Source organism: Nicotiana sylvestris, chromosome 2 (assembly GCF_000393655.2).
Source record: "Nicotiana sylvestris chromosome 2, ASM39365v2, whole genome shotgun sequence".
In the NCBI taxonomy this organism is placed as follows: domain Eukaryota; kingdom Viridiplantae; phylum Streptophyta; class Magnoliopsida; order Solanales; family Solanaceae; genus Nicotiana; species Nicotiana sylvestris.
The window spans coordinates 5,701,008-5,719,398 of record NC_091058.1 but is presented as its reverse complement, the minus strand read 5'-3'; the positions used below and the strand labels follow the sequence as shown (position 1 = coordinate 5,719,398).

The window sequence follows — 18,391 nt, the reverse complement described above, 5'->3', positions numbered from 1 at the left end:
CGACCTGATTCCTCAAAGAGGATACGTAGGCGCCTCACGGCTCGGTCATAGTATAACAAAAATAAAAAAATCCCCCAAACAAGAAAACTGGGGCAGAAGTTACGTTTTAAATTGTGGAAAAAGGTTTGATTCCGAGAGTTGTAATGTTTTACCCATTAAAGTTATTTTGAATCTTTTTATATCATTTTCCTTTTAGCCCACACAAAAACCCATATTAGATGTCCAAAAAGACTCCCGATCAGTATCCGAGAGATGCCGAGCAGGCAAATGAAAGCCGAGAATAACACACTGATCCCCAACTGAAAGAGGATTATGAGCCGACAGAATTGATAGCCAAACGAATCCCCAGTAGAGAGAATCTTATCGGCAACACTCCAATCCCCAGCTGAGAAAGAGAAAATAAAATGAGAGAGTCTTATGGTGAAAACCTTCACAGGCACTGTAAGGCGACGAAAACTGAGAGAAACAAAATGAGAGAGACTTATGGTGAAAACCTTCATAGGCACCAGATGGCGACATGAGTTGAGAGAAATGAGAGAGCCTTATTAGTGAAACCCCCTCGAAGGGCACTATGAGGCGACAAGATAAGATTGGCGGAAAGGGATATATGTTAGTTTTTCTAACATTTGGCGGATGGAATAAACAGCTGAAAATATGTCATATGTATCGAATTATCACTAGTATGATCCTCACTCAGAAGATAATTCAAATCAAATGCCAGAAGCATTTGCTGATCCAAAATTAAATATCATATTTCAGCTACAAATGCTCCTATTAAAATTAAAGTCCCTGACTATACGCATGAAGCGTGGTAGACCAATCGGTTCCAAAGGTAATAATCCTTGAAAAATGATAGGAGCTAATGATCATAATGAGGAGGAAATGAGCTCTAAAAGAGCCCACGGCATAACATCTCATGAAACTCCAGAAGAAGTTCAGGTACCTGAAAATAAAAAAAGTAATGAGATCTCAACAAGTTATGCCGCTTAGGAACTGATACAAAATGATCATCGACGATATATTTGATACGATATAGTGCACAATATTGTAACAAATTGTGAGGATTGGACCAGCAGTCCAGACACTTGAAGATGTCATACCATTTAGATACAAGTCATAACCCATATGACTTATTTGATTAAATTTATATGAAAATCCCTGAAGCAAAATCTCAGGAAATGTATTCAATCAGATTATAAAGATCTTTGTACGATTTAAAGCAACCTGGGCACGTGTGGTATAATCGCCTCAGTAAATATTTGCTGAAAGAAGATTACATAAATGATGTTATTTGTCTATGTATTTTTATAAAGAAAATGTCACCATAATTTGTAATACTTGCTGTTTATGTTGATGACATAAATCTTGTTGGAACTCTAGAAGAGCTCCAAAAAGGCAATTGAATATTTTAAGAAAGAATTTGAGATGAAAGATCTTGGAAAAATAAAAAATTGTCTTTGGTTTGCAAATTGAATATTTAACAGACAAGATCTTTATCCATCAAATTGTCGATACAGAAAGGGTCATTAACGCTTTTACATGGACAAAGAGCACCCGTTAAGCACACCAATGGGTGTTCGATCACTTGAAGTGAATAAGGATCTGTTCCGACCTCCAGAAGAGGATGAGGAACTCATTGGTCCTGAAATACTCTATCTCAGTGCAATTATTATGCATTTATGTATCTTGCTAATGCTAACAAATGTGGTACAGATCGTATTGGTTATGCAGAAACAAGATTAGAATGCGGAGACTCAAATATTTGAAACAAGGTTTTCATCAGGGGAGTAAAATACGCGATGCACTCTTTTTTCCTTACTAAGATTTTTTCCCAAGGAGTTTTCCTTACAAGTTTTTTAATGAGGCACCTAGCAATGCGTATTACTAAATATGTGTACTCTTTTTCCTTCACTAGGATTATTTTTCCCACGTGGTTTTTTCTAGTAAGGTTTTAATGAGGCACATTATCTTTTAATGAACATCCAAGAGGGAGTGTTATAAATATATTATATTATGGATGTTCATTTAGTACTCCGTTGTAAATAAGCTCCCTGAAGAAGCTTATCCATACGGGACTCCGCCGTAAATATGTTTATCTATTTAGAACTCTATTGGAAATAAGCATACTAAAGAAGCTTATCACTTCGGTACCCGGTTATGGATAAACATTATCCCCGATAGAAGATTATTCATACCGGGTATAATAAGCTTATTCTTTCGATACTCCATTATGGATAAACATTACTCCCGGTAGAAGATTATCCATACCCGGTATACTAAGCTTATCCTTTCGATACTCCGTTATGGATAAATATTATCCCCGGTAGAAGATTATCCATACCAGGTACAATGAGCTTATTCTTTCAGTACTTCGTTATGGATAAATATTACCCCCAGTAGAAGATTATCTATACCTGGTACAATGAGCTTATCCTTTCAATACTCCGTTATGGATAAACATTACTCTTAGTAGAAGATTATCCATATCTGGTATAGTAGTAGCTTACACAGCAGCTTGCAGTAGCAGCTTACATAGCAGCTTGCAGTAGCAACTTACATAGCAGCTTCCTTTCTTCTATACATAGAAGAGATTTCAGTTCATTATGTATATCAATTTGAATTCAAATAATATATCCGTTTCTCTTTATACTTGTCTTTACTTTATGGTCTTTATTTTATAACAGATTGTAATTTTTTTAAATAGTATTTGAAGAAGATAAAGAAGAATGTTATATATTACGGTTAATTTTATATAAATACAGAGATAGAAGGAGATAGCGGAAAAATTTTCTGGAATCGCCGTACACGGAAGAGCCCGGTGGTAATTTGATTAATGGTAATTACTAGTGAGTGGTGATCCATTTTGTCTTTTTTGATTCCCTATTCTCCGCACATTTTTCTTTTCCTCCCATTTTTTTTACTATATAATATTTGGGATGTGGATTTAGAAATTGAGTCATGAATTTAAGTTGGAATAATTTTAATAATTGATTGGAGAGCTTGAAATATCCTTTTTTATACAAGAAATTTTCTCTTTTTTTCTCTTAGATCTGGGTGTGGGGGTATTCTTTTGTGGGATTGATATGAAGGAAAAATGGTCAAATTAAAGGTGCTAAAGTGGAGTGGTAGGGGAGGTAGTTCTGATTTTCCAGAGATAGAATTTATGGGTTTAAGGAAGGTTATGGCTGTGACTGCCTTCCATGATGACTGCGTGCGAAAATAATGATGAAGGAAGCTGATGAAATGAAAAAAAGAGTGGAAAAAAGAAAGAAAAAGTAAAAATAAAAAAAGAAAATAGTGCAGTATTTGATTCATGACGCGTGTTAACACAGTCCATCACAAGACTGATTTGGTATTTTGAAGGAGGTATAAAATTTAGTTTAGATAAGAATAGTAGGGTGTTAAGACACCCGTAAAGATAAGGTGTGTAAATAATTTTTCCGAACAAATTTAATGGGGTCTTTATGCATTTTCTCTTTTTTAAAAGATAAACTATAGCATTCTCACTAGTTTTGTGCTTTTTTTTTAAAGAAAAATATTCAGTGTACTAATTATTCATTTCGTATGACTTCATGTATTTATTTCAAAAGGAAAATGTATTGCTAGAACAGTTTATCTGACTGAAGTTAAAACAGGTTTAGTAATTAGTACAGGCATCAAGAGCACAAACTGGTAGTCCAGTTATATTTGTTCTGAATCAATAAGCAGTCTGTCCAATTAGGGATAGGTATTAAATCCGAAAAATCAAATTCCAAGTCGGATCAAATTAATTCGGTATTTCGGTATCGATTTATTCGATATTTCAATACTACTTTGATATATATTATACGGTCCTCGGTATTGATGTTTCGATATTTCGATATACCAAAATACCGAATTAGTTAAGTACTCCAGTCCTTCATACATTGCGCAACCCAAGTTATTAATTTTTACTTTCCAGACCAAAATTTAGCCCAGTAAGACTAAGCCTAATGCCCCAACCCAAGGTACGCACAATTTGTAAATATTGCACAGAACGTCCTATTTGGTCGCCCTCATTTACATACATATTTTTTTAAAAAGTTTTAACTTTTACCGCTTTTTAAACAACTTCAGCCTCCTTTCTTCTCCTCCTCCTCCTTCTCCTTCTTCTTTCTGCTGCTGTTGTTGGTGCTGCTATGAAATTGCAGTTCATGGGATGATTGCTATAAGTAAGTTTATCTGATCATTTAAAAATAAATTATAAATAATTACGTAAGTTAGTAGACAATAATTTGTGAATATTTCTACGTAGGGGAAGTTTAAAGTCACACTTAGTGGTTCTTTTCATGATAATTCTATTCTTTTCACGTTCATTGTTTCCAAAATTTATGATTTAGATACTATTGACAATCTGATTATTTATCTAGTATGTTAGAAAGCTTTTTCAAAAACTTCAGCTTATATAGTGTTGAAGTTTTTACAAATGAACGTAATAACTTCAACATCTTCTGTTGAAGTTTTTGAAAAAGCTTTATGACAAAACTAATGAATCCGGGACAAAAAAACTTCAGCTTATTTAGTGCTGAAATTTTTACAAATGAACTAAATAACTTCAACATTTTCTGCTGAAGTTTTTAAAAAAGTTTATCCATGACAAAAAAAAAAAACTTCAGCTTATTTAGTGCTGGAGTTTTTATAAATGAACTAAATAACTTCAGCATCTTCTGCTGAAGTTTTTGAAAAAGCTTAATGGCAAAACTAATGAATCCAAGACAAAACAAACTTCAACAAATAGAGAACAAAACTTCAGCTGCTATGCTTAAGTTCAGCAATTACAAACAAAAACTTAAGCAAATAGAGAACAAAACTTCAGCTACTATGCTTAAGTTCAACAATTACAAACAAAAACTTCAGCACACTTGGTTCAACAATTTTTGCTACTTCAGGCCCGTCTACTAGAATGATGAAGTTTTGCGTGATTGCCTTTGCTACTTCAGTCCAGTATGCTGAAGTTACGCGAAAAAGTGGGTACGTTTGCAATTTTTTTTGCAAAGCGGACACAAGTTAAAACGTGACCTAAAAAGTGGGTATAGATGCAAATGCCCCGCACAATTTAGGGAGAAATTCAAAATTAGTAAGATTTACAAGTGGTTATTCAAAAATAGCCAGAGCTTCAAAAGTAATCAAAAATTTGTCACTTTTCATGTAAAGATAAATCTGAACGAAAATACTGTTCAAAATCCGGAAAAATACTCCACTATAATATACTGGAATTCCAGTATAATATATTGGAACTCTAGTATATTATATTGGAACTCCAGTATATTATACTGGAGTTCCAGTATTATGTTCTGGTCCAGCATAATATACTGGAGATTGAAACACTGATGCTCCAATCTCCAGTATATTATACTGGAACTTTCCGCATGTTGGAGTTCCAACATAATATGCTAGAAGTTCATACACATGTGCACCGATATCCAGTATATTATGCTGGAACTTTCCGTGTTGCAGCAAAATAGTGGCTGATTTTCAATGACTTTGCAAATACTGGCTATTTTTGAATGACCGGTCCGAAAATTGGCTAGCCCATGCTATTTTTACCACAATTGATATATCGAATACCGAAATACAGAACCATAATTCATAAATACCGTACCGAAGTACCGTCCAATAGTGATTTTTTTGAATAATCTATGTCCTTGACTATTCCATAGTTCAAACATAATTTTTACCAAGAAACCAATCATTCAATTGTTATTTTTAGTCGAAATTTACAAATTTTAAATTGCTACGAACTGTTCCTCTGGTTGAAAGAAAAGAGGAACTGAAAGAATACAAAATCTATTGAACCTTCCCATCTAGCCTTCGTCATTAAAAGAAGAGAAAGTAGAACATGTAAAGAACTATAGTATTCAAAAACTTAAGGGATTTTTACCTACCTATATCATATATCAAACCTTATTATCAAAAATGTTCATAATTTATTATTTACCCGTGTAGTCCACACTTTTACTACAAATTATATACCAATCCAAAAATAGGTAGATTTTGCCGTAAAAAACGCGCTAAAATGAAGGCACCAGATCTGCGTGTGATTCTGTCAACACTAAATTCGAATTTTGAAACGGAAGGAGATCTCATTGCTGCGTAATTCTCTCCTTCCTCAACGGAAAGAGATCTCTCTTCTCTCACTCAACTACAATTCTCAAAAAACGCAAGCTACCGAAGCTCTAGTAATCAAACGGAAAGGAGATTTCTGTTCTTCATCTTCATCTGTTCTTCCATATATTTTCCACCATTGATAGCCATTAAAAAGCTTGAAAGCTTTGAATTCAAATTTGGGTTTTCAAAAATCATTATTTGTTTGGATTGGGTATTGTTGTAAGTAATTCAGAATATGTTTAGGAGTTTATATCTCAATTTTGAGGGGTTTTGGTGAAGATTAGACTTGGTTTTGACTGAATTTAGATTGAAACTCGAAGAAGAAGAAGAAGACGTATTTCCAGAAATTGTAGATAAATTGTAGAATTGTAGATATATTGTAGATAAATTGTAGATGAATTGTAGATTGGGAAGACTAAAACTTCTACAAATCTTCTACAATTATGTCGAAAATGCCAATTATGCTACAATTGAAATGAGAATTTGGATATTAAAATTCAATGTATCTATTTTGTAGATATCTTGTAGATAAATTGTAGATTATTTGTATTCTGATTGTAGATGCATTATTTTCTGTTTTCACAAATCCAAAACGACTAAAGCTTCTACAAAATCTTCTGCAAAAAATAGCCTACAATTTATCTACAATTTGTCTAATTTGACTACAAAATATCTACAAATTCTGGAAATATGTCTTCTTCTTCGAGTTTCAATCGACTGTGTTAACCAGTAACCTTCAACCACTGCCCAAAAAAAAAGAGGTCAAATATGGAAGTGAATTCAAATCGTGGGGGATACAACTGAAAGTAATTAAGTGGAGAAGAAAGTGATAGTAATTGTGGGTGAGAAGAGATTGTACGAGAATGGAGGAAAAACTGAAGGTAAATCGTGGGGGAGGGGGGGGGATTAACTGAAGGTAAATCGTAGGGGGTGTGGGAGGAGAGAGAGGCGGGTAAATGAAATAAAGTGAAAATACGGTCCTAAAATCACGCCTACAATAAATGAAGGAATAATTATACCCTTAATTTGAATTATGGTATATAAATTGTAATTTGATATGCTTAAATGTAATTAACACAATCCTTAAACAATGAAGGTAATAAGGTTTGGTATATGGTATAGGTATGTAAAAATCCCAAAACTTAATAGTCAAAATGGAACGAAATGGATAGTGAAAGTTCCTAATAGCCGACCCAACTACTATGCGATAGAGTTTAAATATGGTTTATCAAGAGTCTATCACGATTAGTTGTGGCTAAATGGTTAAAAGAAAACATTTAACCGCCTATATTGTGTCACTAAAAAATGGGTCGGATAATAAACTTTTTAAAAACGAGTCAAATATGGATAAGAACCATATTATCCATTCAATGAGTTTATCTTTTACAATTGTAAAACCTCAAATTGCGGTTCCTCAAGTTTGGGAGACTATCATATTCAAGAAGCCATGAATAATATGGTTACCCATATTATCCGTCAATTAACCCTTTTGTATTAAATACGGGTCGGATCGGATAATGAATCCGTTTTTTCATTACCCGTTTTCGACTCGTCTCATATCTGACCCGACCCGCCCGTTTGCCGCCGCTAATCACGATCAAGAGGAGCCATAGTTTAATCTAGCCCTCTCATCCTTTTCTGTCAAGGGAATTGATTGACTCGTATGAAATCCAAAATTGCAATATCCCTGAGATGTTTAACATTGTGACAAGCAAGCTATGGAAATAGATTGTAAAGAGGACAACCAATACTTCTGGTTTCTATGGGGTCGTGTTTCTAATGCTACGATTTCCCAAAGCTTAAAAGGGATAACATTACGTGGTCTGGGAACTCAAGCAAGAAGATGGACAGTATTTCATTGGACTAGGTACTCTCTCATTAATTTTTCCAGCTTTCCCCTCAAATTCTTTCCTCCTGCATAAGAATATCAGCGGGTAACTACAAGTGTAATCTGTTAAAACTTTGTCAAAATCTGACACTAAAATGGAGGCTCAATTTTATTGAGTGAAACCCATGCAATGATGCCCAAGCACTTAGGTTGGGAGTTATCTCAGTTGCAGCATCACCCAAACCAGTGGCGGAGGCAGGATCTCCAAGAAGGAGGTTCAAATTTTTTTTTTTTAGCTAGTGAAAATTGAACCTATGACCTTATGAAGGTTTTGAATCCCCTTAAACGCTAAACTACACTTTTGGGTAGTGTTAAGGGGGTTCAAAACTTAATATATAGAGGTAAAAAACAGATTTTGCCTTATATATACAGTGTAATTTTTCGGTGAAGGGGGTTCGGGTGAACCCCTTCCGCCCCCCTATATCCGCCACTGCACCCAACAAAGTAAATAGTACCTCAAACCTGCAAACTTAGAACTCAATGCATGATCCATCGGATTGCTTCCATCATTTCAGAAACTGCAGGTCTAGACTAGCACCGGTTATCATGATGTATATAATACATCAGTAACTAAACAATTAAGTTATGACAAATTCATATACATTTTAGTTCATTTCCACAGCCAAGCAGGCATGGAACAGAGAACCAGTCTGAGAAATGTAACTACCAGCTGAAATCAGTTTGCAGGAGATGACTATCTCTCTATAAAAGAGTATATGTTCAGCTGCATTAATACACAACACGAACTGTGGACCTGGGCATGGAAGTAGCAACGGTGGATTAGGGAAGGATGACTCTAAAGCTTGTGTCTCAAACTTTACTTCCATAACTCCACAATTCAAAACACCAAAATTATCTCCCTCTTTTTTAAATCTCTAAGACAGTAACACATTCTCACATTCTCTCTATAAACTTTGGCTCATGCTCAGCATGTTCTTGATTATTCAAGTTTCGGGAGTTCAAACCCCATCATGATTGATCAATTCTAATTTGATGCGGAAACTGCCATCATTAGACATCAGCAGAGGCTGTGAAAGGATATCATACCAATTCCTAAAAGAAACATATACATAAAAACCGTTCATTTTGCTTGTAGGTGATTGCTTGCCATTCGGAGGTATAACTTCGATAACGGTAGAGCTGAAACCTTTACCAGAAAAAAAAAACTCCCAAACCATTCTGTTGGAAAATAATTGGAGAACTATGAATATGCATTATGACTCCGATAAATTTTTTATGCTGATTCTTGTTGAAAATTCTGAAAGTGATGCCAAGTATAAAAGTATAACAGTGTATTGCTAATGTCAAATCTTCAGGCAAACTATGACTGCCAGTATCCAGACAAGCAAAATACAAAGTCATGACCTTGTGGTAGTAATAGCGAATGAGCAAATAGGGGGAAGCAATTAGCTTAAATGGTGCAAAATGAGTTGTTAGATATTAGAGAGGGAATAGGGTATAAAGGTCACTATACATCATACAACTGACCAAATTCTTTAGGTCTAGTCTTATTTATCCCCAGTATCTGTCTGCAGTTCGGAAGACAGAACTTGCACTATACTCTTGACTTCTTATCTTCTCTAAACAAATTCTACAAATAACATGCGGCCTTTTTTTACAAGTTATTAACAAAGTAAATGTCTCAAAACACAATTTTGCATATGCAACTAGCCAACTTCAGCAACATTTGATCCTGCTCTTCTATAGTTTTCTGCACTATAGCTCCCGAAACTTGGTAAAGTTAATTCCTTTGGTTTCCTCTTACTAACCAAACCGCAACCCTTTTTAGATCCCCAATTCATCCTTGAAAGCACAGAAATACCAAAATCAACAGCTGAAAGTATCATATCATCCCTCTCGGCCCTAATATTTTATGTCACCACATTTGGTGAATGACAAGTAAATATAAATGAGATATATTATTCAGATTTCAGACTTTTAGAGTAAAGATGAAAACAGTGGATTCATCCTCTTCTTACCTTTTTTTTATTATTAGGATATTCAATTAGTTAACACGAATGCAGTGGATCCATCCTAATTTTTTCCTGTTAAGCAGGATATTCCATTGGTTAAAACATTGTAGGATAAGATGGAGATTTTAAAAGGTAATGCTAAAGGTTGAGGGGGTCTTCTCCGCACTGAACTACAAAAGCCGAAGTGTTCAGACAACAAACACTCATTAAGGAAAAATAAATAAAAAGATATGCCAACAAGGCCATTTCTTGATTTTCATCCTTCTCAAAATAAGTAATTACAGCCCTTTTTCAATTCTTTACTGTGGTAATCCTATCATTCCTAAACACAATGGTATTAATAGAACGATAAGTCTCAGGACACACTTTTGGATAGTTTCAAGATATCAAAGCACAAGTGTACCATACCACAGTTCTGCAAAAGCTGGCATTCCAGTTTGTGCTTCATCACACAAATAACCTGCATACATCAAATAGCAAGTATTGAGCACATTTAGTAAGATAATAAACAAATGAAATTAAGGTTAGGCACCAAAAACCTGAGAATTTTTCGTAGATTTCAGTAAACTCATGATTTGCCAAATCCAACAGCAGCCTTCTTTATTTTCCGTGTATTTATGCTTTCAGGGGTCGGCAACCCAGTCTTCTCCTCAAATTTCTTTTCCAGAGCCTGTGAAATCCAGTTATAAAGATAAACAAGAAAAATCTTGGTTCCTAGGTGTAACATCTGCAGATGTATATCTTCCAACTTTAACAATCATCTACTAACCACTAAATCTTCACGGATGGTGTCCAGGACTTCGTCAGTCATTTTCTCAAAGAAAAGAACTCCCTGCACATTGCTGATGTATGTTAAAGAGAGATGTCCAACTGGAACGAAGTATAGTACAAAAAGCAAATTGTGAATCCATGTGTTTTCTAATGAACATTCATCAAAGACTGTAAATGCTACTCCATATTTCTGAACTCACCAGCAGCACTGTTGAGCAGTCTTATAAAAAGAATCACAACTGGGAAGACTACTAAACTCAAGTCTTACAGTTCTTATTCTTTTTTAATTAGACTGCTCAAAGTACAGTCACTGCAACTGGAAAGACTCATAAAACATTTTATCTGGAATCAAAGTAAATGAAAAGGGAAAATGTGTAAGCGGGAGAGCCTGAGAGTTCCAAACAACCGTAAATTTATGGGTAAGTACAGTTAAACACAACTCTTATATTTATGGAATTAAAAAGCACCTGTAGGTGATCAAATTCATGCTGGAAGACTCGTGCGGGAAGCGCAGTCAAGGTTAACTCAAACCTTGCACCATTAATGTCCTGAGCGTCTACCTTCACTGAGTCTGGTCTCTGCAAACATACAATGTGTATAAATAGTATAGTGAGTCAAAATTCAGAACATAAAAAACTTCAGAATCTGAATAGCAAATTCAGGTTCCTAGACCCTAAAGCAAGTTAGCCAACAAAGATCTACCAGGTAAGCAGTCTAAGGATGCAAAGTGTTCTAGGCTTGAATTTCTATTGCACACACAGTGACACTTTTTGGAGAAGCCACACATATTCCATCATCCAAAAGATGGAAGAGTAAGCAGCCCTGTTATGTAACCTCTTAATGAGCCGGAAGAAAAATAATGCTGTATAAATTGGGAATTCCTAGTTGAATAGGGACATACTTGCCAACTAGAGAATTAGGATGTCTTTTGATATTAAGTTCTTGAGATGCAGTCTCCTTTGTGGGATAAACACAAGCCTAAAGCACAACCAACAAAATCGACCATTTGTTGAGAAGTTTGAAATTGAGTGACTGAAGGACTTTGAAGGATCAAGGAAGTTAGATACATTTAACTTCAACTACTGACATGAATCACATTTGCTTTTCCCCAAAGCAATAGAACATGCAGGTTTCCATGGAAGTTAGAACCAGCTCATTGGAGTAATTTTTCCCAGAGCAGGATACGGCAATTCAAATTCTTCACAATGGTGTAGTATACCAAATTCAATAAGACAAATGCTAGGCAAGACTCGCACAAGGTTGGTTATCAAAAAGACTCGCACAAGGTTGGAAATGTAGCAACCTTATCATCCTTTCAGATATATTTAAGACTAACCTCGTCATGTCATGAGCTGGTAATATGGTATCAACAACAACTACTACGCATCAAACCCAAGCAAGTTGGGTTCGACTATATAAATCCTCACTAACTATGTCACTCCATTAAGCCTAATCTTATACCAATATTTTACAAGACAGAAATAAAAACTACTAGCAGTTCTCAATATTTTCCAAATTTTTTATTTAAGAAATACACCCCCCCTTACACCCCACCCACCCACCCACACACAAAAACACATTTTTTTATAAGAAAAGTATCAACTGTATGACAGCTTCTTGAGAGATTCGAACGAATGACCTCAATCATATTTGATCTCACTCCATCACGGGGTTCATATTTGATCCCACACACACATGCGCACACACATATAGTAAGGCAGTAGACTGACTTGAGGTCAAACAAAGAATGGTTAATAGGTCCAAATACCTCAACATCACCATATATCTCTGGAAAAGATAAGCAACCTTCGTCATAAGGTATCATCCTCCTAGAATATCTACTAACACGTGGATTGACGAGAACAATCTCTTCCCCCTCTCCACGTTCACCAGCTGCATTAAATACCATTAGTTGAACGTTCATTCCAACTTGTGGTGCAGACAGCCCAATGCCATCAGTTCTGCGTATAATCAAAGCCAACCATCCTTTACAGTCCTTTGAATAGCAAGACTTTCTTATAAACAAAAAAAGATTCTACATATACTAACTAAAACATCAATAATGTTTCAATATATAGATCAATTACACCTCAACAAAGTCTATCAATCAATTATCTTAATACAACTAACTTTTGTATAAAGATAAGTTATCAAATGGATAAGTAATGAAGGATTTTAAGAAACATATGGACTCACTTATACATAATATCGAACATTTCGTTGACTAATTTCTTCAAATTATCGTCAAATGTGCCAATCCTTTTGTTCTTTGCTCTCAGGATTGGGTCTGGATATTCTACAATTTTCAGAGGCCCCTCGAAACTCAAATCAGCAGCTACCACACAACAACAACAACAACAAAAAGAAGGATTTTAATTTGCGAAAAAAAAATGCCTATAATTAGATTTCTGGTAAGAATTATAAAGATGCTTACGAGAAGCCATTTCGTCCCCTTTGATTTTAGGAGATAAAGCTCGCCTAGCTTGAGCGTAAACAGCAAATTTTGGAGGTTTATTACTGCTTGTCGAGAAAAATAAACAACTAGCTGATTTAAAGCGATGTAGACTACAGTTAAGCGGGGAGAGAGATGTGTGCCGACTAAGGAGAGGGTGGAGAGCGCGAGCAAATGAAGAAGAGGAGGCCCAAATTGCGGCAGCCATTGCCACACAACAAAACGGACGATTTCAGTTGTAAAATGCAAATACTTGTAATATCTTTGTCTCGGGAATGTGCACTCAAAGCAATTTTATAGCCCTTTTGGCCAAGTTTATTTTTTGGCCAAAACTAATTTTTTTTCTTCCAAAAAATACTTTTGGCATCAATTTGACGTGTTTGACCAAACTTTTACAAAGAAAAAATATACTTTTGAGGAGAAGCAGAAACAATTTTGGAAAAACAGAAAAAAGTAACTTCTCTCCGAAAGCACTTTTGAAAAAAATACAATTAGAAGCAGTTTTTTAAAGCTTGGTCAAACACTAATTGCGGCTCAGAAGTGTTTTTCAAACTAATTAGCCAAACACAAACTGATTCTCACCAAAAGTACTTTTGAGAAAAATACTTTTGAATAAAAGCACTTCTCAAAATAAGCTGATTTTTGCAGCTTGGCCAAACGGGCTATTAGACTATGTTTTATTACACTCGAATTTATCCTTTATCTGTGTTCAAGTTATTTTTACCAATTTGAGCTTATTTTAATCCACTAGTCTGAAAATATAATTTCTTAGAATTATATAAATATTATTAAAATTTGATGAGTTATGGAATAAAAAATATTTTTTTTAAAAGTTTAAACTCCTGAAAATTAATAATTTTGATCATTTTTAACAAAGGAAGAAACTGTACACCAAAAAAATTCTCCAAATGACCAACAAATCATATGATATTAGAAAAAATAACAAGAACTATTACACTATATAACCTGAAATCTTGAGGATTTTATTTTCGAGATGAATTCTAAAGAGAAAGTAGCTTTGAAAAAATTGCCCAAGAGCGTATTTGTAATCTTCGTGTTTGTGTTTGGAACATTGATGAAAAATTACTGCGAAACATCATAACAGTTACTTCTAATTTAAATAGAAAAATAACTTTTAACGATTTCCAACTCAAAAAATTTGACCGAAAAGTAATTACAACTTTACACAACTCCTAAGATACTTGACACCTAAAATTTTAACTAAAAATTTCAAATCACTTTTACTTTAGTACTTAAGTCTTATGCATATTAACTTGACTGGTTCAATAACTTGGATTAACTTATTGAAAACCTAATTTGGATAAGAAAGTCGAGCCTAAGGTGATTTTATAATAATTAGTTTAAAGCTATAGAATTAACTAAAGAACTAAATAAAATTTCAAGAGTAAATTCATATAAAAATAAAACAAAAACAATGATGTCATAAATATAATTAGCTATATATGACAATACTTACATAAACATGCAAAGAAGAACTCACATTGTTTGAAGGTGTGAAGGCAAACAGGAGTGACAATATTTGTACTAAAAGATTGATTTATGAAGATTAGATAAATTATAAGCATTGCAGACCCACATACGTCAACGCCAACTTCTATTTACAATTAATTTATATTTTTTAATATAAAAATCTTATAAATATAAGCACAGACAAAAATAATAATCTTCAATAAATCAACCACAACGAAAAAATTACATAATATAAGAACTAATTGTACAAAGAATGAACATAACAACAAAAAATGCCGAGTTGCACAAGGTTTATTGATTTTTAGACATCATTTGAGAGACTTACCAGCTCTATATGGATAGCAAGACATTACCCTAGTCGAATAGCAAGAAATACAACCATAAGCTAACTTCTCTTCCAAAAATTCTACCGGAACCGTAATCATTAACCTTTCAATTTGCAATTCTTAATCAAGAACATGCATATATGAGACATACGTCCTATGATATCCATAATTGACAATCTTTCAATTTGAATTTCTTTTATCAAGAATGCATGTTTATTATTACATAGCTTATGTAAAAAGTTTACCTCAAATCTCAAGTTAGTTCACCTTCGAATGTTGGCACTATCAAGATATAGAAGTAAAGTGAATGCTAAACCTAAACAAAGATAAGTAACATGAACTAATTGGTAATAAAGAACAAAACTACAATAACGAATCATAGTGTCACGATCTGGATTTCCCACCCTCGAAAGTCGTGATGGCGCCTACTAATATGAGCTAGGCAAGCCAATCATTTAATTACTTATTTCATTACTCAATTATTTCTTTAAAACAAATATAAGACGATAACATGAAAACAACGGAACTTTAAATAATTAAGCGGAAGATAATGCAACTAAATATCTGAAATCTGCATCTATTACAACTCTTAAAACCTAAAGCACCCAAAACCTGGTGTCACAGTGTCACACATGATCTAAGATTTACTACATACAAAGTCTGAAGAAAATGACAATACCTGTTTCTGAATAAAAAGAAAATGAAACAGGAAATAGGAATAGAGGAGACGCCAGGGCCTGCGAACGCCTGCAGGTCTACCTTGGATCTCTGCGTGGACTGAAGGTAGCCTCCACACTACGGTCCAAAAGCTGCTCCGGGATCTGCACATAGTGCAGAGTGTAATATCAGCACAACCGACCCATGTGCTGGTAAGTATCTAGCCTAACCTCGGTGAAGTAGTGACGAGGCTAGGACCAGACTACCAAATAACCTGTGCAATTCAAATACATATACAACGGAAAGAAATACAGAAATAACCAGTCAATATGGGAGGGGTAGCATACTGTGGGGGAGGTAACAATTTCGAATAGAAAGACATCAAGTAATGAAAGAAACAATATAACTCGGATATCGACAAAAAAAATCAAAAATCAACAAATGCACGACATCACCCTTCGTGCTTTTACTCTCGTCCTCACCAAAGCAATCATATAATAAAAATGTGCACGTCATCACCCTTTGTGCTTTTACTCTCTTTCCTCAACATATAATCAATAAAATCAGCACGGAATAGTACATCATGCGGCACGACATCACCCTTCATGCTTTACACTCTTTCCTCACAATAATACACGGAACACAAACAATAGGGCAAGGGAATAAATGAAATTGCAATAAAGATCCCGGCAAGGGAACAACAATTCAACAAATAAATCCCGACAAGGGAACAACAATTCAACAAATAAATCCTGGCAAGGGGACATCATCAATAACCTCAACATCCCGGCAAGGGAGATAATGAATAAATCAACAATAGTCCGGCAAGGGCGACAACATAACGATCTCTTCTCTTTCTCACTTTTACTTCACAATTCACTTCACAACTCGAGCTAATGCTTTAGAGGTTCAATTATTACTTATAAGTTCACAATTCATTATACAACTTGAGCCAACGCTCCTCAATGTTCATAGGTCACAATTCCTTCCACAAACTTTACACAACAAGTAGAGACCATTACCAAGGCATGAAAGATACAACGAAGTCATGATAATCACAATATAAGACTCACGGGCATGCTAGACACCAACGTATAGATACTTGTCACCATGCCTATACGTCGTACTCAACAATTACCACATAGCAAATAGGACTCGACTCCTAATCCCTCAAGCTAAGGTTAGACCAAACACTTACGTCAATGCCACGAACACAATTCATGATTCAATTATAGCTTTACCCCTTGATTCCACCACCAATTCGCTCGTATCTAGTCACAAGTTACTTAATTACATCAATAAACGCTAAATGAATCAATTTGAATACATGACTATGAGTTTTCTAAAGTTTTACCCAAAAGTCAAAAATTGCCCCCGGGCCCACATAGTCAAAACCCGAGGTTCGAACCAAAACCCGATTACCCATTCCCTTACGAACTCAAATATATAATTTGTTTTGAAATCGGAACTCAAATCGAGGTCCAAATCCCCAATTTTTGAAAAACCTAGGTTCTACCCAAAATACCCAATTTCCCACATGAAAATCATTGATTTGAGTTGAAATCATGTTAAAAGATATTAAGGAGTGAGGAAAATGAGTTAGAAATCACTTACCAACGTTTTGGAGAAGAAAGGTTGTTTGAAAAATCGGCTCTTATGTTTTTGGGGTGTTGAAAAATAAAAAATAACTGAAAATTCCGTCTAAATATACTACCTTGAGATGCCCTGTACGGACCGCACAAAATCAACTGCGGCCGCACAACCCCCGTGTGGACTGCAGTGACATGCTTTAGTATTTTATCCATACATTTCTCTACAGATGTCCAAATTGTTATGTCTTTACCTTTCTGGAAACTAGACACGAACGGCTACAACTTTTGTTTTTGAATTATCTCAAAATTCCTTGTAGATCAAAAGATATAGGCTTCCGAAGTTGGACCAGTGAACATGTGCGGACCGCACAAAATCAACTGCGGCTGCACAGTCACCAGTGCGAACATCACAAAAACTAGTGCGGACCGCAGTAGCAGGTTAAGAGATTTGCACTTCTCTGAACCTCCATTAGCCATGTTTTAAGTCTAAGACACCCCGGAACCTACCCGAAACTCACCCGAGCCCTCGGGACTCCAAACCAAATGTGCATGCTAACTCAAAAATATCATATGGACCTACTCGTGCGATCATATCATCAAAATAACATGTAAAATCATGAATTAAACCTCAAAACTCAATATTTTCATGAAGAACTCTCAAAGTTCATAAGTCTTCAATCGGAAGTCCAACTCAAGTCAAATAAACTCCGTTTTCACCAAATTTCACAGTTATCTTTCAAATACTATAACAAGTTTGTACCGGGCTCCGGAACCAAAATACGGGCCCGATAACAATAGTTTCAAACATTAATTCTTTTCTTTATTTCTTAGATAATTCAGTAAAACAATTTCTTTCAAAAATTAATTTCTAAGGTTTGGGACCTCGGAATTCATTTCCGGGCATATGTCCAAGTCCCATATTTTACTGCGGACCTCCCGGAATTGTCGGAACACGGATCCGGGTCCGTTTGCTCAAAATATTGACCAAAGTCAACCATAATCAAATTTTTAACTCTAGAAATTTCTATTTCTCATATTTTCACATAGAAGGCTTTCCGGATATAGGTCCGGACCATGCACATAAATCAAAGTGAGTAAAGAGGAGGTTTTTAGGC

The 18,391-nt window shown here is 35.0% G+C and overlaps 1 protein-coding gene across 3 annotated transcripts; it reads right to left on the bottom strand.

Moving 5' to 3' along the window:
• Positions 1–8,568: 8,568 nt before the first annotated feature.
• Positions 8,569–13,479, bottom strand: LOC104228596 (peptide deformylase 1B, chloroplastic). 3 transcript variants are annotated; one of them, XR_011405210.1, is made up of 8 exons: positions 13,193–13,466; positions 12,955–13,093; positions 12,527–12,719; positions 11,226–11,336; positions 10,757–10,819; positions 10,527–10,657; positions 10,396–10,447; positions 8,569–8,768 (listed from the first exon to the last, which is right to left on the bottom strand). XR_011405210.1 is itself a non-coding variant. In XM_070167637.1 (7 exons), exons 1-6 carry the CDS (start codon positions 13,416–13,418, stop codon positions 10,556–10,558), a joined length of 834 nt encoding a protein of 277 aa, XP_070023738.1. In that variant the 5' UTR covers positions 13,419–13,479; the 3' UTR covers positions 10,205–10,447; positions 10,527–10,555. The 3 variants fall into 3 exon arrangements, 1 of the variants encoding a protein (XP_070023738.1); XR_011405209.1 differs by lacking the exon at positions 8,569–8,768 and adding an exon at positions 9,426–9,817; XM_070167637.1 differs by lacking the exon at positions 8,569–8,768 and having other exon boundaries at positions 10,205–10,447; positions 13,193–13,479.
• Between the last annotated feature and the right edge of the window lie 4,912 nt (positions 13,480–18,391).

What these genes read in the sequence shown, in the direction of transcription:
- LOC104228596 (XM_070167637.1), bottom strand. Translation starts at nt 13,418, where the DNA reads ATGGCTGCCGCAATTTGGGCCTCCTCTTCTTCATTTGCTCGCGCTCTC. An exon ending in ATGTTCGATATTATGTATAA is followed by an intron (nt 12,720 to 12,954) that starts GTGAGTCCATAT and finishes GATTATACGCAG; the next exon opens with AACTGATGGCATTGGGCTGT. An exon ending in ATGAATTTGATCACCTACAG is followed by an intron (nt 10,820 to 11,225) that starts GTGCTTTTTAAT and finishes AGCAATGTGCAG; the next exon opens with GGAGTTCTTTTCTTTGAGAA.